Source organism: Anopheles funestus, chromosome 2RL, assembly GCF_943734845.2.
Source record: "Anopheles funestus chromosome 2RL, idAnoFuneDA-416_04, whole genome shotgun sequence".
NCBI classification, from domain to species: Eukaryota; Metazoa; Arthropoda; class Insecta; order Diptera; family Culicidae; genus Anopheles; species Anopheles funestus.
In genome coordinates this window covers 40,185,745-40,203,411 of record NC_064598.1, presented here as the reverse complement: position 1 = coordinate 40,203,411, position 17,667 = coordinate 40,185,745, and the positions used below count along the sequence as shown (strand labels likewise).

Genomic DNA, 17,667 nt, shown 5'->3' with positions numbered 1-17,667 from the left:
TTACACTTTCCATCAGAATATTATCGTTTTGCTTACGTTAACGAATCCTGAAGTTAGTTTCGCAATTTATGCCAATCGACGTATTTCGGGCCTAAGGCCATTTTGCAAATGAAGCCTATCATAGATCTTGCTGATCAATATGTATTTGCGCGGTTGCATTAAACATAATTGCACTCCATTAACGGGTATATGAGCATTTACTCAATGATTCTATCATGTTGTATTATCCATTTTCCCTTTTGTGGTTTTTGTGTTGTGTTTTCTTAAACAGAATTTTTATCATTGTTTTCTTATACGCTACGCACACACTTCTCACTCTTTTATTCAATATCGGTCGATTTATGTGTGTGTGTGTGATTGTGAGCATTGTAATCGTTTTTATACATGTATAAAATAATATCGTTTAATATGATCCAACACAACAATCGAAACAATTCATGTGAAGTACAGTAGTAAAAGAATTGGAAAACTTTACAAATCAGTTGTTATAAGTTTTTAATGATTACCTAACAGTGATATCGCTTAGTTCGCATTAATAAAACTCAAACCATTCACGTAATGTAAAAACAAACCAATTCGGCTGTGATTGATTTTCAACGTTATCCCCAGAGAGCCAGAATGACTTTTAATCTAATTAATTGCCACGCACTGTCGCTCCTTCTCGGTTATAATATCCCTTTTGCTGCATATCGGCTCGGAGCGATACAACAGACAAAATTCGAGGCCGTGGGTTTGATATTTATTGTACTGCACAAACTCCTCTCCTAACAAATCCCATTTCCATTTCCTTCTTTGAGCCTCATTATCGTCACCCCACAGGGCTGTTCGTAAATGTATAGGGATTTTTTAAACTGTAGAATGGAATTTTATGCATCCTTTACAGAGTGAATGAAATATGCTTTGGGGCAAAATACGTTTTACAATTACCAATCGAGCTAATGGAGCTGTGCACCTTTTGTTGTGTTTCAATTCACGTTTTACTACCACCGAGTACATCATCGAATAGATTGTTGCAGACTGATTTACAAGACTGACTATGTTGTTATCTACAATTTACATTCCCGTTTGATACCATTCAAATCTACAACTTTCTAGCACCCACCAGTGTGTGTTTGTCATTGTTCTCGTTTTGTTCCAGAAATATTTGATAACAGTACAGTCCAAATCATATCCTATATTCCATCTTAACAAATGCGCTGTGCAAATGGCCATTCGCTAATATATGTATATGTACAGGCATTGAACGTTATATTAGTACTAATTTGTCCATTTTTTTAGTGGCCACACATTGGAACACATTTTCAATTTTAGATCGCCCAAAATGGAGTATTTTGAATTTGATTTGGAAACCAATTGTCCAGTTTACACGTTACACGCTACGCCCTTGATCCTCGAGTGTGTGTTTCGTAAGAATAGTAACGGATTTTAGAATTATTTACTTAAAAATTCAAAACAAAACAACGGCTAACAATGAATTGCAAAACACACACACTCTCAACGGAAGGGAAACTTTTTGAACTTTTTGATTCACGTCCTTGAAATGGACTGGGAATGAAACTTAATTGTTTGTAATCGTACCAGAGACAGCCAACATGCTTTCAGTCATTGGCCCGCCCTTTGAACGACTTGTAAGTCTGTTAGTGTATGGAAGTATCATATGATAAAACCAATTTAAAAGGTTTCTTTTCTATGTCCGCTTGAGCATGACAGAACGCATCAATTAACCGAGTATTCTATATGCTTTGCAAAGATTCTTACTTAATTCATGGCGTTTTCAGAACCACTCTTTTGTATCAAATGCACTTTTTTAACCATGGTGTTGTACCAACATTCATACGAAAGCGCTCATTTACTTTGAACAAATTAAACTTCGAACAAATAAAAAATTCCGGACATTTGGAGGAATATTTCCAAAACCTTTTTTTCTAAAAATTTTACGGTGCCCCCCAAAAAAACGCCATGAATAAAGAAATAGAAAAGAACCGAACTATTTTTAACCATTACTATTATCTTTCAGCAGAATATTTGTTCATTCTTTCTCTTGCATTCGTACGAAAGAAATGAAGAGTTTACATATTAGTAGTAGACTAGAGCTAGTGCTAGTATCTGGTTTCATGATACTATAATGAAATGATTCAATTGTTCGGGAGATATGATGATCCGTTTACCACGAGCAGGATATGTTCATTTAAACTATTGGTTTAGAGGTCAAGAAAGTATAAAGCATGGCGTAACATTCAAATACGCAGTTTTGCAAACCAACTGTGAGGTACACACAATGCACCGTATTTGAATATTTGTTTTTTGAAATATTATAAGAAATGTAAAGTTTCATTGATCTCGAAACTGTATCATTTCTCAAAAGCATGTTATCCGATATGATACGTTCGATATGGATTGGCGAAAAAAATGGGTGTTATGATATGGGATAACAAAACGAAGAAGATATGTTTCTACAACATCACCTGCTTTACAGGAGCTTAACCACTATATTAACAACCTTTTGTGTTCTGCAATCGTGTCTGCTATTCCGATCACTCTGCTTGCAAACTCTGCTCCTGCTCCTGCTAGGGAGAAAACACACGCAAACTTCGGAGCAACGTTGCGAGCACATTCGCCAAACATTCAGCGTTCAGTGCGAGCTGACCGGCACCGCTCGGTCCCACCTTAACGCACGCCAGCTCCCGGAAGCTCGATGCGACGTCATGTATCTTAAGCACAATGTTGCGTGTTTGCAGCGGTGCCGAAGTGGTACGCGTCAAGTCCTGTGCCAGCTCGGTAATGCGCCTAAGTGCGGACAGACAGGCGGTTAAATGTTCCGGTAGGTGGGTAAGATTTGCATCGGACATCGACACAACCAGATGCTTCGATGCGGTGACTAGCTGCAACGCCTGTTCGGTCAGTTCATCCCGTGCTTGCTGAAAGCGATCTTCATCGATAGCAGTGCCTCCGCCGGCGGTTTGTGCAGCCGAGCAGGCGGCTGCCACTTGGTCCAGCTTCACCAGCAAGCCGGCCATCGCCACGTCCGTCTTAGCCATTAGCGTGTCAACGTTTAATACGTGCCCGTTTTTGTTGGACAGTATAGGGCTCCCGGGATTGCTGAAGGTGGCATGGGCAACGTTGTTAGCAAGCGTGCCAACGAGTGCGGGGGAAACGGCTGTCGGTAGGGAAGTTTTACGCGACAGTTGCGGTGAGCAAAGGAGTGTTAACTGTGCCCTACTGTCCGCCGGTGGATTCTTCAGACAGACCGGTGGACAGTCGCTGTGCGAACGTTGATGGCCGACGGTGTTCGGGGCGGATAGGTTTGTCTTCTCCGGCGCCGGCAGCTGCTCGTCCGTGCAGTGGTGGTTGAATGCCCGATCGATCTCCCTGTAACAATTCGGATTGCGGTGAAGATGTGGTGACCCTATACCGGCTGTCCGAACGGGAGAGGAGTTAGCGGACAAGGACAGAACAGCGACGCCACCCGATGGATGATGGTGCTGTAGGTGATGCGGTAAAGGTGGTACCGGGGGCGATTGGTGATGATGGTGAAACTGGTGCACATGATTGAAGGTAGCCACATGCGTGTTCTTCAGTATTGGAACCGGGCTACGCAGGATGCAGGGTTTCATAGGTACCGGAGGTAGTGGTGGTTTCTTCGGTGGCAATGTGGCCAACATTGGTACCGGGGGTGGTGATTGTTCGAAACGAGGCGGTAATGAAGGAGGATCACTGGGACCGAGCTCGTAGTAGTTACCGTTCGCCCGAGACCCATATAATGCCCCATTGCCGGCTGATGGTGGCGAGCGAATGGGTGAACCCAAACGAAGCTGCAACTCAGCACTCTTTGGAGGTCGCTGTGGGGGACTCGGTTGGTTCATGCTGGCCGTATGAGGACAGGGTTTCGGTGGAAGTGCTATTGGGATGTCTGAGGTACCGCGTGACTGTTGCTGCTGCTGCTGCTGTTGCCTTTGCTCATGTTCCGTGTCTCCATTTTGCTTATCCTTCGATTTGGACTTTGCACAACAAGAGAACGGACCTTTCCGATCGACGGTAGGGTACTCGATAACGTGACCATTAGAGGCACCACTAGCAACACCGTTCATCGTGCTTTTGGAATCATGCGTTCCATTCGTTTTCTTTTCATTGGTTGGCTCCGTAATGGCAACAGCTGCGGCACTATTGCTGTAAAGATCGTACTCAGTCATTCCGGTGGTGTTATTTTCCTTCGGTGGATAGTACACTTCAAAACGCGTTGGATCGTACGCATACTTAGCGAGTAATGCACTGGCAATGGCGCCATTTGCCACGGTCGATGGTGTCGAAGTTCCGTTGATGGAAGCAGCACGGGGTCTTGGAATCGGTCCATCGGTATCATAGTTAAGGTTCTTTAGCGTGTTAATATTATTGTTCGTGCTAACAGTTGCGTTCGGTTTGGGAATGGTATGGTTTTGTACGGGACGTCGAACAAACAAGGAATTCTGGGAATCGGGTCCGGCCATTTCGCTGCGATCGCTCAATCCGGGCGGTGGTGGGATAATGTACGAAAGGATTTCCTCTGGTGTAAGTTCGACAGCCGGAGTGATCTTCTGAGTTGGGGGCTCTATTGTTACCTGTTTGAGAAACTCTTCCAAATCTCCCGCACCCAGGTTGGCAGAAGTTGTGGCGTTGTTTGAAGAACTGCTCGTTCCCGTCACTTTATTAGCGCCTGTGCCATCATCAAAACCGCTAGGAGGAACGCTCAGCACATTCAGATTGTCCAGTTCGTCAGGCGTCTGTGGAGGAGGGATCGATCGTAGATCGATAATATCGGGATCCGTTTCAATGATGGAATCATCACCGAGCAGCTCGTATCCGTATAGGTCAGCAAGCTTCTTCGCGGCCAAATCCGTACCTTCCGAACCGAGCTCGCTCGCCGTACTAGCTTCCTTGAGCTGGCGAAGATAATCCTTCAGGCTCATGTCGCGTCCTTCGTTTCCGCTGTCCGGACTGTGCAGTCCAAAGCTGGTGCGAATAGATTTGTTTCGCAGATTGGTGGTACTGTTTGCAGCTCCATGCTGCGTCGATTGTAGCACCTGTTGCTGTGGGTTTTGTAGCTGTAACGGGTTTGAGCTTAGCGTCGTCTTGTGTATAGGGGAACTGTTCGGTGTATACAGAGATTCGGAGTCACTTTCACTCTGCGATAGATCGTTGCCCAGTGCTTGCAGATCATTCAGTATCTGACTAAGTCCGGACAATTTTCTCTGCGTTTTGGGTGTGTTTTGAGCCGAACCGGTCATAGTCTCGAGTTTACCATTCAACTCACTGAACGGTGCTGTGTAGATCGAGCTAAGACCTTTCGCTATTCCGTCCAAACCTTGGTTAATTGTTTCGGTCAACAGTGTCAAAGAGTCGCTATGCTTCAGTACACCGGGACCATCCTCGTTCGAGCTTTGTTTGCTGCTATTTAGACTTTCACAATCACTTTCATCTACATCAACGGAAGTTTCACGCCAGAAGTTCAGTTTACCACCCGGCTTTACATCGAATTCGTGACCGTAGTCACCGTGCTCGTTAAGATAGCGTTCTGAGTTTTCGACCATCTTTTGCATTTCCGCAACACGCCGCAGTACCTCTTCGTTGCGCGCCTCGGACACGGCCATCGGGACGCCTCCGATTTTTCCACCAAGTGAACCATCCTTTGATACGCGCATATCCTTACCGTTCTGCTCAAAATCATAGTCTTGTAGACTCGGTCGAGTATTTTTATTAGAAATGCGTGCACTGTTTGCATTGCGGTCACACTCGTCCGAACGGCTGGAGGAACTGATCGATCCGGTAGCGCTGCGGAAACCGGTAGAATGGTACGGCGGTGGCATCAGGAATGCTATACTATGTGTAGGCTTTTCTGAGGGTAAGTAGCTCCAGCCATTGTTGACAACCGTGTGTTGCGAAAGATACGGAGGCGCAATATCTTCTATTTGTGTCTCGCGTTCCTGCTCCAAAGGAAGTTCTTTGCCTGTTACATAAGGTTAAAGGAAAATTTAATCCAGAAGATTAGATTCAGTGAATTCAGTAAATTAAAAACAACACATTAAAATGTCCTTCAGCTTACCGGCCATAAGTCGATAGTAGCCTGCCAGTACGATTGCAAACTCGGATGCATCTCGATCTTCCATCGAAAAGTTGATAACTCGATCGGGGCTAATAAAGACGGTTACTGTGTTGGAGACGTCATCATCTCGCGTTACAACAACACGGATAAGTTCCTCCAGATTACAGATGGGTTGAGGCTGCAAATAATAAAAAAGAGTGGTTAAGAGTGGTACATCCACATCAAGAGTGTGTTTCATATCATGAGTGAGCGATATTTGGCTTTTAAAGTGTAAGATTTGAGATAGCAGAAATCGCATACTATATCACTACCATAGTGATGGAGAAATCCTCAATTTTCCCGGAGTCGGAGTAATCCGCGATTGGAAAAGCAATTTAAAAGGTTGTAAAAACAGTTCAACTAATTGTGTCAGCGCACTAAGTTGAATCCGAAGTTAAAATCAGAGATTACTTGGAGCACCGACGTTCCTGAGTAATCCAGTATCTACTCTGGAGTAATTCGGAGTCAACTCTGGATTACTACGGAGTAAACTCCTGATTTTCCCCGGAGTTGAATCCGGTTTTTATACGACGTCGTCGGGACTTGCGGAGTAAATTCATTAATCCATTCCGGAGTTTCTATCACTACACTACCCACTTAGGAGTTGTTCAACGAAAGATGTCTAACTCATAAGATCTGAAGCTCAAAATGGGCAAATGCTTGACGAAACATTGAAGACCAGCTATCGAAACTATGCGCTTTTGTGATCACTTGGCCTTTTCTTGTTTGTAGATGGTTTTTTTTTAAATAGAAAATGCATTTGCTTTTTTCAACAAATGTTACTTCTTGTAAATAGCTTTTTCCTTATTCAAAAATATTTCACAAAAACTGAGGTAAGAGCTGGAGCAGATTCAAATAATTTCATTTACTTTGAGATCAGAATTCAACGAGCAAGTGTTTTATTGAACTAAAATGCGTATGTCGAGACACCACACAATAGACAATGAAAAAACTGCATTTCAAATAAAATTACTGAATTGATATCTTATGTTTGATACAGATAGTACCGTTTTCGTCAAGTTGATAAAGCAAACAATTCAATGCTAAAAATGTATAAGACAAATTCATGTAAGCTTAAGAGACAGACGAAAAGGACGGTAACAAAAAAAAGAATTATTTATTATTTTTAAAGCAAAATGTTCCGCATTAATAGTATATTTTTGCTCAAATATATGCGCCCATTAATGCATCGATCCTTATTAAGCGACAAGCTAACAAAGTTGTACATTTCCGGTCATGGTAAATTGTTAAGAAAGTGGAAAAAAAGAACTTCTCTCACTATCCCAAACAAAGTTGTACTTCCTTCAAAAAACGGAAAGATAAAACTCACTGAGATAAATGAGGTGTCAGTCGCTCTGGCAAGGTTTACCGCTTTGCTGCTTTTAAGGCAAAACCATCCACCCTCCGCCTCGACAAACTTGGTGAAATGCGCTAAGATTTCCCAAGAATCAATCATTGCCCGTTTAGTGCGATCTGGCAGGTCGTTTTGGGAGGTAGGTCGTCCTTTTTGGAGTTTGTTGAAAAGTTTCGAAGAAAGTTTTGCTTCGCAGATCGTTTATATCATTCGTACCGTACCGTGCACGTTATGCCCTTTGGCTGGCAAATAGATGGTTGCATGTAAGATCCTTTGGTTGGATTTGCAGCATAATATATGAACACACGCATGTACACACAGAGATTCTGGTGCCTGTCTTGGGCCAAATTGATTTAATCCATTCACGAAAGACGCCTACACCCACTAGGCGCATGTATGTTTGGAGAGAAAGTTTTTCGTCTGCCGGAGATGGATTTTTCGACAGGTGGTAACATACAACTGCTAACATCTCACTGAATCATCTACTCGAATGAAGCAACAGCATTAGCCTGTACAAGTACCGAGCCCCGATAAGCAGAAAGTGATTCGTTCGCTATAATCGGAAAAGTTTTAAAACATCCGGTACGCTATTGAACTATTTATGCACTGGGTAATGTTGGAATATGACATTTTACAGCTTATTCAGAGTGTCAAAGAATACTGCCGATGTAGAAATAAGAATATTTGAATAAAATTAATATTTGCACAGTGAGTAGTTCACTTTTTAGTATGATTTCAATTTTTTTCAAAAAATATAAATTGAGAATTAATTGTTTCTAAATGAATTTGTATCTCCTGTTCTTCATATAGAAGTTTCCTATTATCCTACCACTCTATAGATGATTTGATTGAGAACGCTATGAACTATTTTAAGAATCTCTTATTAATCAAACAGTAATGCCCTATTCATATTAGGTTCATTTTTCCCAGTGAAGCAAAGAGCTAAGAAAATTAGTAAGCAATTATTATAACAAACGATTAAATCTCCAGCGCCACAGATTGAGCCTCGCAGTGAACACCACAGGAACTCACTGATTAACGCCACGAATCACGATCGTCACCACCAAAAAACCTGTATAATTACCATCAATTTCAAGACTAATGTCTCGGTAAACAGTATTTTCAAAGCCAAACAAATCAAGCTTCCGGTTCGCATTTACAGTAACGTCGTCGTCGATCAATCCCGCTGCAGGGATTACTGGCGTCACTGGTGCTGTGCTGGTGAAAAATGCTTTCTTCTTCTGGAAAACTCCAGCAAAACTGTGCTACGGATGGTGCTACGGAAGCAAAGTTAAACAGTGCCCAGGAAATCAGTGAATTTTTGGGCAAAAGATTGCGGGTGTTTGGTTGTCAAACGCAAGGTTTTGATCATGCCTGCCGTTTGCTGGTCTGTGTTTTTTGGTGCCGGAAGGAAATTCGCTCAAGCAATGGCATACACGCACCCGCCCATCTTCTCCCCCTTACATAAACACGCGTATATCCAAACTTGGGCGCTTGGTACAGTGCGTGGCGGATAATAAATTCTCATTAAATATTTGCCCTAGATTTTCGTTAACAGATCGCGGAGTGCCTGGCGGTCCCCAACATCGCACATCCTGCAAACCCTGTTGTACTAAGTTCGGAACGGATGACTTCAACCCTCCAACCCAGTATCGCGGTCCAGTGGGAGAAATCCCGTTGACCAGGTGCAGGGCAGAAGAAAGGGCCAAGAAATTACGCAGTCAGGCATACCTTCCATCCTCGAAAGTTGTTGTGGAAGGGACTAACTGGTACAAGGGTCCTGAGAAAGTTGGTGCTTAATTACACCTCGCGGGCAAATTAGATGCTGCCAGGGTGGGCGTGGGCAAGGAACATGAGAGTTGCGACGAGCGGTGGGTTTTTTAGGTATTTTGGAACTGTTTCGTGATGATGATCAGGGAGAGTAGTATCAACAGGACGTTTAATTCTTTTACTGCACCATGGTGTGAGAATTTCTTTCGCAGCTGATTGATAGCTCCATGTAAGATTTGCGAACAAATTGTTGCGTGTACATTATGAATGAGTTTAGGTGTAGGATAATGAACTCTCAAAAACTTACCACCGTGTTGCGTACACCGGCGATTTGACTCAAACCAAATCGTGGACTAACGAGCAGCACTCGTTCGACACCGTCACGTTGATTGGTACTAAAACACTTGGCTCCATAGCTGGGTAGTCCCGATATGATGTCCAGATAGTGAATTTTAGCCTACGGAAATAGAAAAAAAACGACATCCAGAAAATGACCATGTTCATAACATACTAGTCTATATGTCAGTGTTTCTCAGCAAGCTTACCTGCAGCTGTGTGAGCGTTTTGGTCGACGAGCCTGTCATCTGTGAGTTCAGCTTCAGAAAGTGGCCTAAAAGCCGTCGCAGCTCCTTCCGTTTCATTCCTTCAATCAGTGAAGCAGGCACAAAGCGATCCAGTCCAAACTCTCGTCTATGGGGATTATGAAAGATGGAGAAAAATAATTATTGGTTCAATTGAAAATAGGGCAACGTGCAAATAATAGTTGAAAACTTTTCCGCACACAATTTGTGTCTGTGCCATTAAATCAAATGCCACCATCTATCACCAGGTATATCAATAAGACTACTTTGAAACCCTTGTAACAGAAAACAAGATTACAATTTCTTTTTGAATTTTCACTAGGGATTGTTTTACATGTTGCGAAATAGTTTTCTTGCGCATTCTCCATAGAAAACTTTTCACTCACCGTCCACAAACTAACATGCTTAACATCGAAATGAAAAAAAAGGAAATCTCTACACACACACAAAAAATCTCTGCCAAAGTTGTCCTCCTCAAGTTCCTAAACCACACACACATAGTTTGTGACACCCCTTTTCTACCAACCCCGTCTCGTCCACAAGATCCACCAATTCCATTTGCAATTGCAAATATTTGTCCCCTGAAAGGCGTACTTGCCTTCTTTTGTTCAACAAATCTGGACGCTTCTCTCTGTGTGTGTGGTGTGGTGTGGGAAGAAATCGTGCCGAAACTTTCCCGTCAGCAACCCCGGGCGGACGTGGAGGAAGAAAATATCCCAAATGCCGGAACACTTTCACAAATTGAACTAATTGCAGGCATGTCAGGACGGAAGCGATGGGGTTTGCAAGTCATTGTCTCAACTTGAAGTTGAATTCGCGAAGAAACCCGACATTCTAGAAACTCTACCACCGTATACCATGGCCTTTAAAAACGTTAAGAAAACTGAACCGAACTTTTTCGTACCCAGCAGACCGGTTTTTGTTGCCGAAGTTTACCAAAGCTTCGTTTAAGAATGATGCAGCTAATGTATGCGACTAGATTTTGTAAGCAAATCGTCGTCTGAGTACGGTTCAAATGTAGATAAAACGAATTCTTCGAAGGGTGAATAAGAAATGTGATATGCGCCTATTGAAGCACACAGGTACTGAGATTTAAAACAAATTCTCAACATAATTTACGAAAGGAAGTCATACAATGTGTTAGATTTAAGCTAAAATCTGGACCGTACCCGGCCATATCCATATTGGAGTTTTTGATCTTGATAGAACAGAACAGTATAAGTGTTATACGTATACTTACTCAACAGTTTTTACAGTTAATTTTGTGGGCGAAATGTTGTTCGCTAGCGCGTGCTGATGCATGTGCAGTGCGGCCAAACGCAGCGCCACTTCGGGTTGCAGCTCCGGTGCAAAGCGTTCCTGCGTGACATCATTGCAGCACTGCAGGAACAGATAGTCCAGCGCATTGAGGTCCTTTTGAGCGAGGGCTGCAGCCGAGATGGGCACAAACGTTACCCGGAACAGGCAACGAAGTTTGTGAGCTCCTGGCCGTGCCGCTATCTGTTATGGGGAAGACGAGGCAAAAGGTTTAACATAATTCGTACAAATATATAATTTTTTTTATGTTATTGCTATTAAATTGAATGTGTCTAATCATATTGATGTGCTACGAGAATCCTTTAAGAAATTCGGATGATAATTACGGTTGAACACCGAAAAGCGAATTGATATACTAACTGCAACACCAATGATAGCAAGAAATAAAAGCCTCAATAAGCAATGATTGACTATTTGGACCAAATCAAGTTGGACCAAATAGAACAGATTTAGTTTGCTAAAAGATTTAAGATTTTAGGTGCCAAGAAAATTAGTATCTTGCTATAGAAAAAAAAGTTCAGCCAATAGGCACTAAACACAATTTTTATCAATAAAACGAGTTGTGCCTATTATCCGTGATATTCGCTTATCCGGCAAAGGGCAGAGCACGGATAATCGGCATTATAATGTATGTAGATGACTAAGTGTTTGAGACGATGATTATAAAATTGGTATACTTTTAATTTCACTGACAGTAAACGTGTAAATTAATTTGTCATTTTAATCCTAATCATTTTCATATTAATTAACGAAAAACACCCTGCATCAATTAGTAAATCGTTATCAATTAAAACAACTTTCAAATGAATAAAATAAACTAACATGAAAGCCTGATGTGGCAAAAACAAAATGCGGTTCTTGTTGAACGTAGAACTAAAAATCAAGAGATTGGTAATTAGTTAAGATTTCAAACTTTCTTTTTGCAGGAAAAAAAAACGATCACACAGTTCGTAAGAAAACTTCTCCATACAAATGCAATGGATTTTCAATTAGAGGTTGGCATTTCCTCGATTCATTTATTTTTCACCCACCATCCAATGCTACTGGTTAAAGGCCAAATCCGAAAAGATTGATGAACTAACGACTGAACATTTAACATGTTCGATGAGGAATTTTTCCGTATGTGTATGTGTGTGTGTGTGTGTGTGTGTGTGTGTGTGTGTGTGTGTGTATTAGTAATTGGTTCTGGAAATTCCAAACTTCGGCTAATACTTACCCGTGCTACCGTTTCCTGCGGATCCAACAGTGTTAGCTTGTTCCGCTTCAGACTTTTCACATGTTCCACCACGAGACTGAAATGCTCACCGGCGGTTAGGCATAACTTATCGCGTAACGAAGTAACAACATTCTGTTCCGGAAAATACCAACAGGTTCGAACAACACGTGGAAAGAAAAAGAGAAGAACGAAAAGAAAGAAAAAAAAAACACAGATTAATGAGTACTTGTGGAAAGAGCGAACTGAACCATTAGTTTGTGGTTGGTTTGAAATCGAACTGTTCCTTTTTCCAACACGTTCTTCAAACAATCTCATTCTGCCTGTTTGAGCCGGGTATCCTGAAGGATAATATGAATGTGCCCTCAAGGCGATCCGAGTTTCAGCTGCTTTATTTTAAAACCGAGTTTCGAAGAACTGGCAATACGTACCTGTACAGTGGTAGTTGAGTCGTATTTGAACGATTTAGTTTGACCGTTCTCGAGGAACACTTTCAGCACGTTTGCCATCGGCGGCACGCACAGATCACCGAGGGAAAAGGCAGATGGCTGTGAATGATAAAAGAGAATGAAACCAACCATTAAACAAAAAAAAACAAGCTTACAAATGAAACAGGATAATTTGAATAGCTTTTGTAATGAAATGTTGCGCTCCTTTTTTTTGGTCTAGAACATTACCACAATCTCACCCCTTCCGGCAAGCATTTAATTATCTTTGCGTTGTGAAACATTTCAAAGGAAAGAAGCAGAGAGAAAAAAGTACAATCCTACTTTATCTGATTTTGGTGTTCTGATTCATTCAAAAGCAACAACGCAGGAAAGACCAACATCTTAACAACATTACACGAGAGAGAGAGAGAGCAAAAATAAACATATTTAAATCTCTCTAACCGTGCCAGTCTGCGGGTATAGAGCTGCGGGTGGAAAAACCCAACTGTTTGAACGGGAAATTAATTAATCTCCGGAAAGAACTTCGTTCTGTCTTGTGGGTAATGAAAAATTTGTGTGCAACAAATTTTTCTTCATAAACACACACACAAACACACACACACCCATCGGAAGTTGGTCAAACAGAGGGAAAGAAATTGGACGCAGGATTTCGCATGCCCATTTGGATGGTTTGTTCTAAAGCAGCCACCATTTCATTTGGGGCAAATTTAAAATATTTTACCCCAAAAGCCATTTGCCAAGATATGCAGCAGGAAATGGTGTGACCGACCACTTGGCTGAGGTTAGCCAAACGGTTGCCCAGTCTGAGGCAATGTTGATAACATTGTTTCGTTGCATTTATTCCTCACTTCCGGACTCATGATCCGGTCCCCCTCCCCGGGTACGTTTCATCCGGTGTCAAAGTCAACCGTTTGGTTCGTTCGGTCAGAAAGTCATCCGAAAGCTTTTTTGGGGAAAAGTTTCCATAGCCAGGGAGCCTCGATCACTCGTTCGCTCCACTTACGGGAAAGCATCTACATTTGCAGCTCTGTAGTAGGGAAGCTGGAAGGATTTCGAAGGATAATACTGTGGGCAGAAATTTGCCAGATTAATTATTCAGTAACCGATTTCAGTAGAGTTAAACGAGTAAATAGAAAGAGCAAGAACGATTAAAGAGTAAGAGCAAAAATTGCAATGAGTGTAGTGCGACTGAACTCTCGGATAGCCTTACTGGACGGAGTTTTGCATCATTGCGAGCTTCAAATGTAAAGGAGAAGTTTTTCTTTTTTTTCAAGGGAACATAAAAGTGGAGTGGCTTTTCACTGTGACGAAGGGATAAAAGCTAGATGTGGTGAAATTTGTGGCTTTTAAATATTTATTTACTACCATGCAAGCATGTTCCTTGCTTTAGGTAGGTAGGCAAAAACATTGGTTTTATGTGATGTTACTCATTATGAATTTAATTCGTACGATTTAAAAAAAACTAACATACCAATTTGAATAATTTTCTTGTAATCAAACCAATCAAAAAACATATTAAGTATTATTTCAAATTAACTTGTTTCGAAAGATGTTTAATTAAACATCCAAAATTATTTATTTATTTATGAATATTTCATGATGATGGCTTATTGTTGTATAGTCAGCCTCATAGCGCTGAAGTGTGTAAAATTTTCTCAAGGCTTTTCCTTGTTGTATTTTGCCTTATCCGGGGCATACTTGTTTCAAAAATTAAAAAAAGGTTTTTTAGTAAATAATAATAAATAAAAAAATAAATAAATAAACAAATAAATAATAAATAAATAAATTTCATTATTATTCTTTATCATATCTATCGAACTTAACTAAAATATTTTACAAACAATATACAAAAAACATGTGAAAGATAAACGTTTAATGATTTATTTCAAAGTTCTTAACACAGCTTTATGTTGATTGTTTTTATTTAAACGTAATCATGATCATTTATTAACACTAGAAACACTAAGCGTTTTAAGCGTTTTACGTTCTTGGTTAATTTTTAAACAAATCCGAAGAGTTGGAGTATATTTTATTGTTTATTGCAGATCGTACTATAGAATATGTATGTAAAACTCATGTTTCAACTACTATGGGATTGTTTAACCCCAAGAAATAATGTGACGAAAATTAAGCGTTCCAGTCAAAATGACTGGTCCGGTAGTTCTAGTGTTAACTAGAACTACCAAGCGTTTTAAGCGTTTTTCGTTCTTGGTTAATTTTTAAACAATATCGAAGAGTTGGAGTATATTTTATTGTTTATTGGAGATCGTTCAATTCAAAATTCATGTTACAACTACCTTAGGGTTGTTTAACACCATAAAAAAAATATGTGATGAAAATGAAGCGTTCCAATCCAAATGACTGATCCGGTAGTTCTAGTGTTAAGGTTCAACAGATGTGCTATGAAACATTTAACAGGGGAACGTTTTACAAACTTTGAATAATTTTACTTTTACACATTATATCATTTATATCGGGCCAGCGAAAGGATTAAAAACATTTAAAAAACGAACACAAAAACTGCTCGTTACATTACCATGATTTAAATATAGTTCTACTACCACCCCATGGCACGTTAAATCACGACGTTTTTTGTTGCACTCACTCCCTTTGGGGCGTGATTTCAGTAACATCGATAACCAACACCATCACTAGTAGTGGTGATACAAACTTTCGATACGCGGGACGCTGGAAAAAGGTGAAATTCCTGATGACATGCACGGTGAGACCGCGGGCCGGAACAATCGGAAACATGATAAGGGTTTCAACATTTCCTCCCGTACCAGACACATGGTTAACAAGAGCGCTCGTAAAATGGGAATGGAAGAGGTTAAACATGGACACATATACATTTAAACAGATGCACACAGACACACGTCAATGCCATGTATCATTTTTCACGGTCTGGCGAGTGTTTCAGAACGTTTAAAATGAACAAAAGGGGATATGTAAATTTTGCACCTTCTTTATGAAATGCGAGCGAGAAAGAACTTCTCTAACCACCGAAAGAGAAGGAGGTATCTGAAGTGTGTGCCTCTTAAAGTAAGCCACATGCAAGGGTTAAATAAAAGATAGATTGTGGTGGGTCGAGAAACGTATTATCGGGTTAGTGGCTCAACGAATTAAAGATTCACATGAAACATGATGTAGAAGTGGTATGTTTAAAAAAGCATGAAGATAAACTTGACACTGCATAACACAAAAATACGATGTGTTTTAGTACATGTTTAAAATATTAGATACGCTTTTATTTTTAAGTCACGTTCAGGGCTTATTTGAGGACACTAAACGTAGAACAGATTCTTGTTTATCTAAGTGACATTTTGCTAGAGTGCGCAATATGTGATGACAACTTCGCAGAGGGGTATGGAAAAAAGGTTATTCTTTTATAGAATTAATTTCCACTGATTTCGCAGAGTGCGTAGTTGTTGTCGTTTTTTTCCCCGTTCACGAAATGTACATCCTTTTTTAGCATCGTAACCTTTGGTTGCTACGATACGGAAGAAAAACGTTTTGGTAACTGAGGCGTGACTGTTTCATTCACCCGATAAGACAAAAAAAAATCTGCGATAGCAAGCAGACAGAGAGCAAGATGGTGCAGCAGTTTGCGTTTTGAAAGAGCAAAATAACTGGCAACATGTAGCCGGATGTGCAAACATGTTGCTTTGGTTGGATGGTGAAAGATTTTCCCCATAGGGAACCACATGCAGGAAAACCGGGCGAGAAAAAAATGAAAAAAATAAGGACAAGAATGGAACGCAGGATGAGCAAACAAGTACGATGGCCCGATATCATGTCATAAGGCAACACACACACACAATCCGCAGACTAAATATTTGGATTGTTAGAGCAGATGAGCTGTGAGGGGAAGGGGTTGGGGTGAAGCACGGTACTAACCAAGCCAAGCCCAGCTAACGAAGGAGGGCACTCGTACATTTTCCGTTGTCATATTTTTTTAAAGACATCGCACAATGTAATATCCTTCTAGCTTAGATAAATTCCACGTGTAGGTATTACTCAGGTCCCCGCCCCCAGATCTTCGTACTGACTTTAGTCCGCCTGCATACAATTCTTCTACCCACATTCGTTTTGCTACGTTTTTCCATCAATGCATTTATGCTAAGATACTCCACCAAGAGACAAGAAAAGTATGGTCGGTTTTCTCCTTTTTAGCTTAAAATTGTAGCCAAGTGGAACCAACAAAAAATCGAATCAACGGAAGCGAATTGTTTGGTTTAGGAAAAGCGAACGATACCGATCAGTGAATCAAATTTTCCATCATTATGCAAAAACAATTCTTGGAGTTACCCGGGTATGGCATTCCATTTTCTTTCTTTGTTTTTTGTATTCTAAATAATGAGTTTACAAAAAAAAAACCAATGTACCACACCTTATAAAAACATTCTTTCCTTGGAAGGCAATTCTTTGGAAGGGAAATGATTGAAGAGATTTCTGCCGGAAAATTGAATGTTATTTAAGCAGAAGTGAATTTTAAAGTAAAACACTAATGAACCAATCGTGGAATTTATTTTCGTTAGATGCAATCTTAAATCGACGTTAAGAATATCTCATATCATAATTGTAAATGTAGGAATCATTTCACAACTTCCTCATACATTGATACCCAACTCTAGATTTGGTTTATGGCTCAAAGGAAGTGTTTGGAGAATTTATTGTTGACAGGGTTCATCCCATTTCGAGAATTGATTTTGTCCAAAATGGAACATGATTTTACACTCCAATGAACTTCTTTTTTTTGGGCGTTATTTGATCTTCTTTGGCTTGGTGACTCAAGTGGTGGATTTTCTGTCAGTCTGGGACATTCACTTGACACTGAGGATACTATGGGGAATATTCGATTATTTTGA

At 40.7% G+C, this 17,667-nt stretch overlaps 1 protein-coding gene across 6 annotated transcripts in view; it reads right to left on the bottom strand.

The window, feature by feature from the left end:
- Positions 1–1,873: 1,873 nt before the first annotated feature.
- The window catches only part of LOC125763270 (uncharacterized), a 148,213-nt gene continuing 132,419 nt past the window's right edge, over positions 1,874–17,667 (bottom strand). For all 6 annotated transcript variants that reach the window (XM_049426178.1, XM_049426180.1, XM_049426179.1 and 3 more), the window contains 7 exons: positions 12,782–12,898; positions 12,354–12,485; positions 11,061–11,320; positions 9,785–9,929; positions 9,547–9,696; positions 6,077–6,254; positions 1,874–5,980 (listed from right to left, as the gene is read on the bottom strand). In XM_049426178.1, coding sequence (XP_049282135.1) covers positions 2,568–5,980; positions 6,077–6,254; positions 9,547–9,696; positions 9,785–9,929; positions 11,061–11,320; positions 12,354–12,485; positions 12,782–12,898 — 4,395 coding nt within the window. In that variant the 3' untranslated portion in view covers positions 1,874–2,567. The remainder of the gene's footprint in view (positions 5,981–6,076; positions 6,255–9,546; positions 9,697–9,784; positions 9,930–11,060; positions 11,321–12,353; positions 12,486–12,781; positions 12,899–17,667) is intronic.